The following is a 14903-nucleotide window of genomic DNA, read 5'->3' as shown; positions in this document are numbered from 1 at the left end:
GGTATATGAGGGAGGGGGGGGGTGAGTTGGGGGGAGGGTAGTCAATTGGTGGGTGAGAGAGTGACTTGGAGGCGTTTTGTCTGTGGCCACCCTTTGCGGGATTAGGGCGTCGGGCTATAGATAGATAGATAGAGAAAATGTTTGTGATATGTGCCACATGCATTCGTGGATAATATTGTATCATGTGTTGGGGGAACGTTTGGGGAAGGAGGGGAAAATATGTCTGTATATATATATATATATGTGAGGGAGTATATCGTGTGGGGGGAACCTTCAGATATTGTGAGGGAGTATATCATGTGTGTCGTGAAACTTAGAGGAAGGATGGCCGAAAAAATATGTATATAAATATATATATATATATATATATATGTGAAGGAGTATATCATGTGTGGGGGGAACCTTTTATTATATATACTGTATATATATATATGGAAAACACCCACGGACGCCAGTGGACAGTTATGAGACCGTGAAAAGACACTGAAAAGTTATCCTGTACAGAAAGATATGACATGACGTGTGTAGTGCTTCTCTCAATGGAAGGTGTTGCGTGACAGTGAATAATATCTCTTCTTTTTCAGCAGAGAACCTAAAAAGCTCATACTCGACTTTCTGTGCAGTAAAGTCGGAAGCGCTCGGAGGAGTAATCTCACTTTGTCAGCCAATTACTCGAAAAGTATTGGAGGTATCGATTTCCTGTAAGAACCATGATAAAGAGCAGTAAATTCTACGTATGTACAAGACATACCAATGTAATATCTATGATAAGAATTCATTGTTACGTAGGCAGGAATATTGCATATGCTATGAGCACATCACAAAAGTGATACACGGATGTGAGTTCCCAGTCGTTTTTGGCAATAAGTAATCACTCTAATATCCGGACGCCCAATAACCGAACATCCCCACTAACCGAACCTTATCGTCCTGGGATCAAACATTCCTTAAAAAAAAAAAAAAAATTTTTTTTTTTTTTTTTTTTTTTTTTTTTTTTGCCGTCCGTAATTTGAACTTGCCGCGCGTGCCGCGTGAGAGCATTGTTTTGGTTCGTCATTCCTCCGACATCCGATAGAGCGCCGCTGCATCCTCCCCACTTCCCGCCTGTCTCTCACCGCGACTGGACCTACGCTCTTCGCCATGGCTGCCCACGTGATCGCTTTTGTGGTGGTGCCGTACTTGCTGCAAGGCCTCCTGTTGCTCTCTGCCCTCCTCTTAGTGTGTGTGATGATGGCCCCGCCTCCTGAGAAAAGGAAGAGAGTGGTGTTGACTCTGGAGAAGAAACGGGAGATATTGGAGAAAGTTGATGCGGGTTGGTCTTCTTCACGCATTCTCCGCGAGTTCAACCTGGCCCGGTCGACTTTGTTCGATATCAAGCGTTCCCGAGACAAGCTCATGCAGTACACGGCTGACTTCTCGTCGAGAAGCAAACGCAACGTGGAAAGGAAGGTTATGTTTACCCCCAAGTATGCAGAAATCACCGTCCACGTTGATTTGGTATCGACAGCAACGTGCAGCTGGTGTGATGGTACGTGGAACGGAGCTGAAGGCTGCTGCTGAGAAGTTTGCAAGGCTTCACGATGCCCTAGACTTCAAGGCATCCGAGGGTTGGCTCTTCGCGTTCAAGTTGCGACATGGCCTTACTAACCGTAAAGCACATGGCGAAGCATTGGACGCTAACGAGGATGGAGTGGACGAGTTTCGGCACAAGGTGAAAGGCTTGATCGACAGGGAGGGCCTCACTCTCAGTCAAGTCTATAACGCTGACGAAACTGGCCTATTCTATCGCTCGGTGCCAACGAACACTAGCCGAGGAGACGGAGAAGCGTGTACCTGGCCGCAAGCTTTCTAAGGAACGGATATCTGCTTTGTGTTGTGCCAATGCTAACAGCATGCACCGGCTTAAGCCCGTTATTGTTGGCCGTGCAAAGCAGCCTCCTGTGCCTTCGTGGGGTGATGGATGTCCTTCCTGTCGTATGGTACCATTCTTTGAAAGCATGGTTCACAGCTGTGATTTTCAAAGACTGGTTTCACCGTCACTTCGTCAAGGAGGTCATCCAGTACCAGACGAAGACACTGGGAATTCCTCGCGACCAGGTAAAGGCTCTCCTTCTCCTCGACAATGCACCTGCCCACCCGTGCGACAAGGACTTGGCTGCTGAGAATGGCCGTATTAGGTGCATGTTTCTGCCACCTAATACAACTGCTCTCATTCAACCCATGGACCAAGGAGTGATCGTGGCAACAAAGCGCCTGTACCGTCGGAAGTTCCTGGACGAAGTGATGGTTGTTCTCGAGGACGAGGACGAGCGCAGGGAAGGACGTGACACTCGAGGCAAGCGGACTTTGGAAAACCTTTCGCGCCATAACATCAAGTCTGCGCTGTACAACTGGGCCAGTGCATGGAAGGAAGTCCCTGTGAAAACTCTTGAAAATGGTTGGTCTCGCTTCTGCTTCTCGGAACAGATGTGGAGTACGATTTCCTAGGGTTTGACGTGGATGACTTCCATGCACGGCACGTACGCACAGCGACGATGTTGATGTGACGATGTTCGTGAGTGGTTGGATCGACGACGAGGGCGATCCTGGGTATCAGACGTTGTCTGATATCGAGATCGCGTCTTCGGTTGCTGGTGTCAGTCCCGAACTTGAAGATTCCGACGACGAAGGCGATGATGATGTGGACTCCTCTCAGCAGGACACTACTCCAGCCATCCCCAAGCTGAGCGCACTCCGGGAACATCTAGAGTTCGTCCTAGACTACCTGGAACACCCAGACTGCGACAGGGAGATGGGGCCCTTGGGACTCGTGGAGGAAGTGCGTGCTTTCCGGCAGTGCATCATCAATCGCCAGAATCGTCGGTCCTTGCGTCAGTCAACGATTGACAGTTTTTTCAGGCCCGTGACCCCCGCTGTGCCAAGCCCTGGTTCCACTCCGTTGCCTCCCCAAGTCAGGCCCTCATGCTCCGAGCCACAGCCCAGCACATCAGCTACAGTGGAGTCACCACTCGATGTGAGTTTGCGGCTATCTTCAGAGTCTTCTGTAGTCGGTACGCCATCACCACGACCCACCGATGCACCCCTTGGTCGCCTGCCAGTGATACTCTCGGACTCTGAGAGTGAATAAACAGCAAGAACTTCTCCACTAGACCACACGGGAATTTTGAGTGTTGTGCAGTGAAAAAAACGGTGTGTTGTGTTAAGGTTTTCGAAATGAGAGAAAAGACTCAGTAGAAAAGAAATTTAATGTAACTAACCTTCTTTGTTTTGGCTTTGGAAAATAAAAAAAACTTGGGAAAAGTTAATGTGCAACACTAAAATTTAATGGAACATTATTTGGACTAAAGTGAACACTGTGAAGAGAACGGACTTCTGTGTGTTATTGACTAAGTTCAGTGCAAGACTTCAGGAAGAGTGTACTGCAAGTGCTTCAGGAAATCATTCTTTCTGTCAGAGTCCAAGAGGAGGCGGTTATTCATCGAGGTGGCCAGGGACTTGCTGTAAGTAGCCAGAATGTTTCATATTGTACTTTTTTCCATACTATACTTACCAGAATGTGTCATACTGTACTTTTTTCCATACTATACTTACCTCATGCATGTGCAGTAGGAATGTGTTTTTCAGAGTTAGGTTCGGTTAGAGTCCATAAGTACCAGAATGTTTATTAATGTATGAACATACTTCTAAACCCTCACTTTATGTTTCTTTTGCATTTATTTCAGTCATTTATGTGCCTTATTGGTGTGATTTGGGTGTTAAATAGGTGCTATGCATGTCCGGAGGGAGTTGTATAGGTGTTTCTCTGAGTTAGGGTCCATAAGTACAAGTCCATAAGCTGGGGCCCAATATCCGGACGAAACCAATATCCGAACCTACCAATGGCTCTATTGATCCGGATATTGGAGGGGTTACTGTACTCGAAAACTATGAGGCGTATCGAAACCATTTTTAACTCATTAGAAAGCTGGTGAAATTCTGCATAATATTATGCAATAAAAACATAACATGTGCTAGAAAAGCTGAGAATTAGAGCTCCTTGAATAAAAAAAAAATGGCTTTCAGTTTTTGGCTATTTTCTCGAAAACTACAGATCGTATCACAACCGGATTTGTCTCTTTAGAAAGCTGATGAAATTCTCTATCAAAACTTCTAATAATATTTTCCTGTGAGATGGAAAATATTCGAATGGTGATGTTGGGAAGTGAACATGATGCAGCAAAATGTTTATTCACGGCCGCCTAATGTTGTTTTATTCATGTTTTCCTGTTTTTTTGTGGTGTTTATCAGCTAGAACAAACATCGATGAATAAGACGACATAGGTCTCATGGCAGTATATTGATGTTTGGGTGGTGAAAATAAGGAGAGAATACGTGTTATTTGCCGCGCGCAGGCAGCCGAGCCGGGCGGCTTTGCAGAAAAAATCGTGTGCCAGAAAACTTACTGAAACTTATCGTGTGCGAGAGGGTTAAGATGAGAGTGACCAGCCTCACTCATCCCTGAGTGGCATTATGTAAGCAATAACCCCAACCATCCCTTGGATATAAACCTTCACCAACTCAATCCGACTGGAGTGCTGTAATTACTGTACCCACTAAACCACCAGGCAGCATAATTTGGTTATATGGTTACCACCCAGCATAGTAAATGGTTTCCTGGTGTACAAGAAACCATTCGGCTTGTCACTAAGTGTTGAGTTACCCACAGGCAGAAGGAGGAGGAAAGAATGAGGGACATAAAGACAAAAAGGGAGTATAATGTCACCCATAGGCAGAAGGATGTGGAAGAACGAAGTAAAGAAAGACAGACAAGGAAGGAAGGAATGGAGGGAGGAGAGGAAAGGGCAGACATCTGAGAGCAGCACTACATCAACTGAGTGGATGGTGAGTGCCCCCACCTACCACAAAAATCCAATGAGGACAAATGTCATGTAATAAAATTTGGTAAAAGTGAAAAATGACCAGCCCAGGACAATAAGTTAGGAAGTTCAACCCTACACGCATCAGAAAGGGAAAACGATTTAGGAGTGATTATCTATAACAGACTATCACCGGCTGACCACATACTGTAAATGAAAAAGTAAGGAACACATACACACTGCTTACTAATTTATGGGTAGCATTCACATACATAAATAGAGACATGATGAGAAAGATAATAACTTCATTCATCAAAACAACTCTGAAGTATTCATCAGTAGTCTGGAATCCACATCTCAAAAAACAGATACATAAGACTGAAAAGGTACAAAAGGCCATTACAAGATGGGTACCAAGCTTAAAGGATCTAAGCTACAAAGAAAGACTCGAAAAATTAAACCTACCAACGTTACAGGAGAGACGGAAAAGAAGAGACATGATTACAGCTACCACAAATTGACCAAGGACCTCCCCCTCACAAGGTATTAAAAAATACAGAAATCATAGTATATCACAATGTTTGTTCATGAAATGCCATTCATTAATATGAAATTATGTTTCCCTTGTTTTTCAGGACCAGTTGGATGCATTTTGGCATGGAATCACCTAGATCTCTAAAGTAATCTAAGGACATTTCTTTGCACCAAACATTTGTCAGTTCAGTCTTGAGGTTGTTCAGATTTGGTGTCTTCTTCTCTGCCATGATTTTCTTCATTTTTACCCGGCAGCTTTCTATCGGATTTAGATCCGGACTGTTGCCTGGGCAGTTGAGGACCTCAATCCGATTATCCTTAAGCCATTTTGTCACCTTTATTGACTTGTGACATGGAGCTGAATCGTGCATGAAAAAGTCGCACCCATGAATAACAAAAAGGTTTAACAAATGATCTTTCAAATCTTGAATGTACTGGCCACCATTCATCAAGTTCTTAGGAAGATAGTAGAGGCCTCCCCTTCCCATTTCACCTGAGAAACACCCCCATACCATTACTGATAGTGGGTGCTTAACAGTCGGCACCATGTGAGCAGGGTCATATCGACTACAGGAGGCAGGACGACGAACCTTGGCAGAATGCACCTGGAACACTTGAAATGTGCTTTCATCGGAAAACATAACTTTTCTCCACTCATCCGATATCCAATGTGCATACTTCTTGGCAAACTGAATGCGCTGCTTCTTCATGCAGTCAGTGAGGAACAGTTTCTTGGCTGCGGTGAGGCTTGGCAAACCCAGCTCCTTCTGCAAGCGGTGTTGGATAGTTCGACTTGAGATGTCTTGTGACAGCTGGGGATGCATTCTCTTCAATTCTGCTGCTGTCAATCAAGGATTCTTGATTACTTCCCTCTTCAGATGTGTATCTGTACCTCTGGAAGTCATCCTCTTCTTTCCACAGCCATGCTTGTGCTCTGGTACGACATCAGGTGGCAGGCCGCAAACTGCAGCAAGAATCTTCATGATGGTCAACTTTGCGCGTCCAGTACGTTCAAAATGGTGTTGACAGGGGCATTATCCTGCCTCCATGTAATGATACAGACCCTCTCATCCCCTGAGCAGTACTTTCCAGGGATGACAACTCGACTGTAGGAAAATAATAGGGCAAACAGTAATGCACATGAAAAAAGGGGGAGGTGCAAGCTTGAAGCAACGGAAACATATACTCTCACTCTAGCTACTGGGCAAGCACTAACGTGTTGACTGTTTCACCACCTCCCGCCAACACCAGAGGAGTTGCCAGTTACTTCTTGCCCCAGAAATTCACTTGGTAGAGGTGGAAACACAAAGCAAAGGCAGACAACTCTCCCAAAGCAATTCTGTGTGTAGGTCCTAAGTCAATTTGCAGCTGATGTATGTTATATAAATGTATCACAGGAAGAGAGAAAATAGACATAAATGAGTAGAGAGGGTCCCCGGTATACGAAGCCCCAATATACGAAAATACGAAGGTACAAAAGTGAAAAAGATAGGACAAATTTCCCTATACGAAAGGCATATGCTTCGATGGTATGAAATGCGCTACCAGAAAATGTTTCAAATTTTGCGTGAGACTGACCGCATCACCACTGTCATGTAAGGCGAGGCAAGCAACTACCTCCGCTTCGCCCCAGTCTGTTCCCGCTCTCCGGCTGTGTAATGCGTGCCTTCTGTACTCCAAGAATCCTTCGCATCTTTCACATCTTGCATCATGCCACCCAAGTGTCCTTCACCTTAATCATCATCTACTGTGAAGCCTCTCAAGAAGAAGCAACACCAGACCCTGATGCTGGAGTGCAAATTTGAAGTTCATTTACCTTTCATTAACATTTGTACTGTAAATTGAGGAGCTTACAACCATCCTAGTACAGTACACAGTAGTTAGCTGAAAATTTCTGGGTGGCTCCTGGAACACATCTCCTCATTTTCTTAGGCTTCTTATGGGGAAAAATGCTTCAATATACTAAAAATTGATATATGAAAGATTTTAAAGGCACCTAACCCTTTTGTCTGTCAGGGACTTCCTGCATATAACCTATGGGGATGCAACATCAAGAGGACACTGCAAATAACTGTACATAAAGAAAGGTGATAAAGACGAAAGAATATTCAGTTTCCCAAATAAAGCAACTGATCAGTGGAATGACCTACCAATTAAAATAGTGTGTGCCAAAACAATTCATAAATTTAATGACATGTATGATATAAATGGTTAAATAAATGGGACAGTACAAGCCTGACTCATTCCTGAAAAAATATAATTAAGTACAAGGATTTATACACACACACACACACACACACACACACACCTACCAGAGAGAAGAAAAAGATTTGGGAGTGCTGGTCCAAGATAGTTTGTCACCAGAAAAGCACATTAATAAGATAGTTGGAGAGACTTATAAGCTCCTGACTAACATAAGAGTAGCATTTCATTATATGGATGAGGAAATGATGAAAAAATTGATAGTGGCCATGATCCGCCCCAGGTTAGAATATGCAGCGGTAGTGTGGTCCCCACACAAAAAGAAAGATATAAACAAGATTGAGAGAATACAAAGAACAGCAACCAAGATGGTCCCCAGTCTGACAGACCTGTCATACAGAGAGAGGCTGGAAAAACTGGATTTGCCTTCGTTAGAGGAAAGGAGAAAGAGGGGAGACATGATTGCGGTGTTCAGGACCATGGTGGGAGTAGATAAAATTGACAAAGAAGATCTGTTTGTATGGGATAAGAGAGCAACAAGAGGACATGGAATGAAATTGAAAAAGTCAAGCTGCTTGAAGGATATCAAGAAATATAGCTTTCCTTACAGAAGTATAGACTTATGGAATAGCCTGGACAAAGAGATCGTCCAGTCTAAAAACTTAAACGAGTTTAAAGTTAAATTCGACTTATTGAGAAACAGCGACGGAAACCCACGAGCATAGTACATTCCGTGTATATCACAATTAGGTATATTCTTAAATATTTAGAACGACTCAGACAAAGAGGTGGTGCATGAGAAAAACATTCATGTGTGTAAAGGTAGACTTGATAAATGTGGATATGGAGACAGGACAACACGAGCATTGCTCAATTCCTGTATACTACAAATAGGTAAATATAAATAGGTAAAATACACACACACACACACACACACACACATTATATTATTAAATATAATAATGACTAATGTGATGACACAATGGGTCAGACAAGAGACACGGTTCCGAGGTGAGGACACACCAGCAAGGTTAAATTTACTGTTTACCAAAGAACCCGATGTAATAGAATCATTGAAATATTTCTGTCCTATAGGAAAAAGTGATCATGTAGTCACTAAGTTCCAGATGATAATAGGGAACATAAAGCCAAGAGACGAGCTTCATAGACAGGGAAGATACAACTCTGGGAAAGCTAATTTCACAGGACTGAGAAACTTGAAAATGCGGACTGGAGAAAATTCAGAGAAACAAGAGAGATACAAAGGAAGTGGGATATCTTTCTAGACCTCTATAATTTGGGAGTGGAAAAATTTGTACCAAGAGTAAGAGGGAAAGAAAACAGGAAAAAGGAGTGGTTTAATAGAAGGTGTATCATAGCAAAAAAAAGAAAGAGATAAGGCATGGAACAACTGGAGAAAGAGAGGCAACACCAGAACAAAGGAAGAATATAAAAGAACTAGAAATGATTACACAAGAGTACGTAGAGAAGAAGAAAGGAATTTTGAAAAAGGTTTAATAGACAAATGCAAGGATGAACCCAAACTGTTTTATAGATTTGTTAATGGCAAATTGAAACAAAAGGAAGGAATCACCAAACTGAAAGTAGAAGGAGAGGTCTATAAAGATGCAGCAGTGCAAGCTGAAATAATGAACAAATGTTTCCAATCAGTTTTCACTAATGAAAAAGAGTTTGTGGAAGGGGAGGGAGTGACTGGAAATGTACTGGTGATAAAAGATATAAAAGTGGAGGTACAGGAAGTGTACAAATTATTGGAAACTCAAGATGTAAGGAAAGCCCCAGGACCTGATGGAATTTCTAATTGGGTACCGAAGGAATGCAAAGAATAACTAGCAGATAAAATTCACAGTTTAATCGTGTGTTCTCTGGAAGAGGAGAAAGTGCCACAAGAATGGAGGACAAATGTGGTACCAATTTATAAGGAAGGAAACAGGGAAGAACCCTTGAATTATAGACCAGTGTCTCAAACCAGCATGGTCGCAAAATTGTGCGAGAGAATCCTGAAAGACAGATGGATAAAATATCTAGAAGAGATGAATATTTTGGCCGAATGTCAGTTTGGATTCAGAAGTGGAAGGTTGTGTTTCTAACTTGTTGAGTTTTTACTCAAGAGCAATTGACGTGGTACAGGAGAGAGATGGTTGGGTGGATTGTGTGTACTTAGATTTAGAGAAGACCTTTGACAAGGTACCTCATAAGAGACTAATATGGAAACTAGAATATATAGGAGGACTGAAGGGGAAACTCCTGGAATGGATGAGAGACTTTTTGAGAGACAGACAAATGAGGACAGTAATAAAGGATAGGATGTCTGGATGGAGGGAAGTAACAAGTGGAGTCCCCCAAGGCTCGGTGTTGGCGCCAGTAATGTTCCTGATTTACGTAAATGATATGGTAGATGGAGTGAACAGTTATGCAAGTCTGTTTGCTGATGATGTAAAGATCTTGAGGAAGGCAGAGGTTGAGGAGGATTGTAAAATGCTGCAGGAGGATCTGGATAGGATACATGATTGGAGCCGGATGTGGGAAATGAAATTTAATGAAAAGAAATGTAAAATATTGGAAATGGGCAAAAGTACCAGGAGCCCATCACTGAATTATTTGTTGGGTAATGAATTAATCACTATAATAAGAGAAGAGAAAGACTTAGGAGTGCTGGTCCAAGATAGTTTATCATCTGAAAAGCACATTAACAAGATAGAGAAATTTATAAACTCCTGACTAACATAAGAGTAGCATTTCTTTATATGGATGAGGAGATGATGAAAAAATTGATAGTGGCAATGATCCGCCCCAGGTTAGAATATGCAGCGGTAGTGTGGTCCCCACACAAAAAGAAAGATATAAACAAGATTGACAGAATACAAAGAACAGCAACCAAAATGGTCCCCAGTCTGGCAGATCTGTCATACAGAGAGAGGCTGGAAAAGCTGGATTTGCCTTCCTTAGAGGAAAGGAGAAAGAGGGGAGACATGATTGCAGTGTTCAGGACCATGGTGGGAGTAGATAATTTTGACCGAGAAGATCTGTTTTCATGGGATAAGAGAGCAACAAGAGGACACGGAATGAAACTGAAATAGTCAAGCGCTTGAAGGATATCAAGAAATATAGCTTTCCTTACAGAAGTATGATTTATGGAATAGCCTGGACAAAGAGATCATCCAGTCTAAAAACTTAAACGAGTTTAAAGCTAAATCTGACTAACTGAGAAACAGCGATGGGGACCCACGAGCATAGCATATATCATGTGTATCTCAATTAGGTATATTGGGTAAATACATAAGTATTTGGAACGACTTACACAAAAAGGTGGTGCAGGAGAAAAACATTCATGTGTGTAAAAGTAAACTAGATAAATGTGGATATGGAGACAGGACAACACAAGCATCACTCAATTCCTGTATACTACAAATAGGTAAATACACACACACACACACACACACACACACACACACACACACACACACACACACACACACACACACACACAGCTATGCAAGTCTGTTTGCTGATGATGCAAAGATCTTGAGGAAGGTAGAAGATGAGGAGAACTGTAAAATGCTGCAGGAGGATCTGCATAGGATACACGATTGGAGCCAGATGTGGGAAATGAAATTTAATGGAAAGAAATGTAAAATATTGGAAATGGGCAAAAGTACCAATAGGCCATCACTGAATTATTGGATGGGTAATGAACCAACCACAAAAGCGGGAAAAGACAAAGATCTGGGAGTGCTGGTCCAGGATAGTTTGTCTCCTGAAAAACATATTAACAAGACAGTTAGACAGAAGTATAAACTCTTGACTAATATAAGAGTAGCATTTCACTACATGGATGAGGAGATGATGAAAAAATTTATAGTGGTCATGATCCACCCCAGGTTTGAATATGCAGCAGTGGTGTGGTCCCCACACAAAGAGATTAACAAGACTGAGAGAATACAAAGAACAGGAACCAAGATGGTCCCCAGTCTGGCAAATCTGTCGTAAGAAGACTGGAAAAGCTGGATTTGCCTTCCTTAGAGGAAAGGAGAGAGAGAGAGAGAGGCGATATGATTGCAGTGTTCAGGACCATGACGGGAGTAGACAAAATGGACAGAAAAGATCTGTTTGTATGGGATAAAAGAGTAACAAGAGGACACGGAATGAAACTGAAGAAGCCATGCTGCTTGAGGAATATCAAGTACTGTAATATAGTTTTCCTTATAAATGCACAGACCTGTGGAATAGCCTGGACAATGAGACTGTCCAGTCTAAAAACTTAAACGAGTTTAAAGCAAAACTGACTTACTGAGAAACTGAGATGGGACCCCATGAGCATAGCTCATTTCCTATATATCACAATTAGGTAAATACAATTAGGCAAATATACACACACACACACACACACACACACACACACACACACACATACACTACTGTAAGTGAATCTCTTCTTTTAATATACTTCCCATTTTCATACTTCACTTATCCTCCAACTTATATTATTTCAAGCCTTCTCCTTACCCTAAGCCTCTCCTCCCTTACAATGCACCACTTTTCCCTTACTTACTATGATGATTTGGCCTGTCCAGTGGGTATGGTAACACAGAGTGGAAGGTAGACACCACGGTAAAAGAACGCTGGCTGGGGAGAGACCCCTGGTCCTACAGGCATCCCAGCCAAAAGTGCAGGAGACTGACCCTGCCCTGCCCCACCCCCAGCTCCACCTCCAGCCAAGGGGCCAGTGGACTGGGGTGAGATGAAGAGCGACTGCACAAATGCACCAAGACTGTTCACAATGTCCTAGAGAGCAAGTGTTGGATCAGTACCATACATAAAGTACATCATTCAAAATATGTAAAGTACTCAAATTATCTTTTTTCAGAACTCTTCTTGTTATTTGCCATCACCAGCCTTCATCATTTACAATTTTCATTCCCTCCACCTCTCACCTGGAATATTTTGGTTGAGTGTGGTTTCATGTCATAGTTGGTGCAGAAAGACTGAAGAAGTGATGGTTGAGTAGCCAGCTTATGCAGCACCTCCAGGGCCAAGCCACGCTGCCACATGGGTCGATCTCCATCCAAAAATTTTACCATTAAGGACAAGAAGATTTCACACTGTGTCACCTGGGGAAAAAACTAGAAGTGTTAGTCAATCCAATGCTGCACATATTTATTCACATACTTAACCTTACCAAGAGCATGCAGCTGGTAAGCTGGAGAGCAGGTGACAAAGACTACTTAATATCTATACAGATCACACAGTACAATGTATATACAAGGTGTACCATGAAGAAAGCCATAACTTTGGGAAAAGGTCGATGAGTATATACTAAAGTCAACTAACAGAGCCAAGCTGTTTCCTCCTGGACTCTTGAGGAAAGGACTACTGTCAAAACAACAACCTCCAATACTAACCCCAACATATATCAACTACCTCTACAATGGTCCAATGGATAAATAATAAATACTAAAAATGCAAAACATACCAAATCTAAAATTCCTATATATTTCACATAGCGTGCATCCTAGAGCAAAGGGATGTCAACCTCCTCCTGGGATAAACCCTAGAGATTTCAGCTTCCATTACACATTCCCAAATGTCAAACATAAAGTTCTAAAAAAACATATCCAATGGTGCGATATCATGGGCTGGCAAGTGATACCAGGAACCAGGCTGGATGATGTAAGATAATCAGTCCCTTAGTAACACAGAAACTTAGGTGTTTCTAGACCCAACCCCTGGGAGGGTCCAGCACAAGCATTCAAAAACATCTGCATGATTTGCAAGTTAGTGACACAGAGCATTTTAAATTCAAATACTCCTTCCCCTGCTACCAAATGACTGGGTGTTGAATGAAACACACCCCCTCCTCCTCCTCCTCCTCCACCATCCACCTCTCCTCCACTTGCACACATGCATGTTTAAATTTGACAGACAAAGAAAATTTTTGTACCTGTTACCATTCATATTATTTAGATAAAATCTATGTATCTATAAACTGCCAGATGCCTCAATCCCATGAGGGGTGGCCACAAACAAATCACCTCCACACTGCCGTGTCCAATGACACTTCACTGACTTGCTCCCAGCTCACAGCCTCCTCTCTCATATACCTCTCCACTCCATCCCCTCACCTCATCCTTGGTCTCCCCCTCCCTCTCCCCCCGTCCACCTCACTCACATACACTCTCCTCGTTAGTCTTTTGCTCTCCATCCTCTCCACGTGGCCAAACCACCTCAATGTATTTCTCCAAATGCTATCACATCCACATCCACACCATAGCATTCTTTCACTTCCTCATTTGTCGGCCTGTCTCTGCATGTAGCTCAGCATGCTCCTCTCAAATATCATTTCCATTGCTCTCATTCTTGGCTTGAGTCCTTCCAACAAGGTCCAAGCTTCACTGCCATACGTTATAGTTAGTATCACAATACTGTCATGCAGTGACTTTTTTACTTCCTTTCTCACTTCTTTGTTCCTTATTACTGCTTTAAAAAAAAACAGCAACCTTTCTTGCCTGCTGTACCCTTTCAAGCATTTCACCCTCTAAACTTCCATCCTTACTCACCACACTACCCAAGTACTCAAACACACTTACATTTTCTATTTTCTCCTCATCCATCCTCACTATACATTCAGTGACTTCACTTCTCTCAAAGATCATAACTTTACTCTTCCCTACATTCAACTTTACATTCTGTTTCTTACACTCCACACTCCCAAATTCATTCACCTAGCCCTGTAGTTCACCTTCATCTCACTTAACAATATAGTATCATCTGCAAACAAAAGTACAGGGAGGTTCCAAACACTGCCCTCTCTCATTAGGGTTGCTCCAATATCCACTACCCTATCTTGTATCTCTTTTATAACCCCATCCATATACAAACTGAACAACCATGGGGACAGACAAATCCCTGTTTCAATCCAAAATTCAGACAGAAAAAAATCACTCAGTTCACTATCTACATGCACTACAGCCTTAGCACCCTCATACATACACTTCACAGCATTCAACAACTTCCCATTTACTCCATATATCCTTAACACTTTCCACATTCCTTGTCTATCCATCCTGTCATATGCTTTCTCCAAATTCATGATGCCGCATACAACTTCTTTACCTTCTCTAGAAACTTTCCCACTAAAGATCTAAGAATGAATATCTGACATACAAAACCTCTTCCCTTCCTAAAACCTCCCTGTTCTTCTCCAACTACTTCCTCTATCATTTCCCTAACTCTGTCAATAAGTATCCTACCATATACTCTTCCTATTACACTAAGAAGACAAATGCCCCA

The 14903-nt window shown here is 42.4% G+C and overlaps 1 protein-coding gene across 1 annotated transcript in view; it reads right to left on the bottom strand.

The window, feature by feature from the left end:
- LOC145415010 (protein MON2 homolog) overlaps window positions 1-14903 on the bottom strand; it is a 1148323-nt gene that overhangs the window by 783642 nt on the left and 349778 nt on the right. The window contains exons 8-9 of the mRNA XM_080284427.1: window positions 12548-12724; window positions 12166-12398 (exon numbers count right to left, since the gene is read on the bottom strand). Coding sequence (XP_080140553.1) covers window positions 12166-12398; window positions 12548-12724 — 410 coding nt within the window. The remainder of the gene's footprint in view (window positions 1-12165; window positions 12399-12547; window positions 12725-14903) is intronic.

Source organism: Coenobita brevimanus, chromosome 101 (assembly GCF_032717465.1).
Source record: "Coenobita brevimanus isolate Jiangsu-jjx chromosome 101, ASM3271746v2, whole genome shotgun sequence".
Lineage (NCBI taxonomy): Eukaryota > Metazoa > Arthropoda > Malacostraca > Decapoda > Coenobitidae > Coenobita > Coenobita brevimanus.
This window is presented reverse-complemented; position numbering and strand designations above follow the sequence as displayed.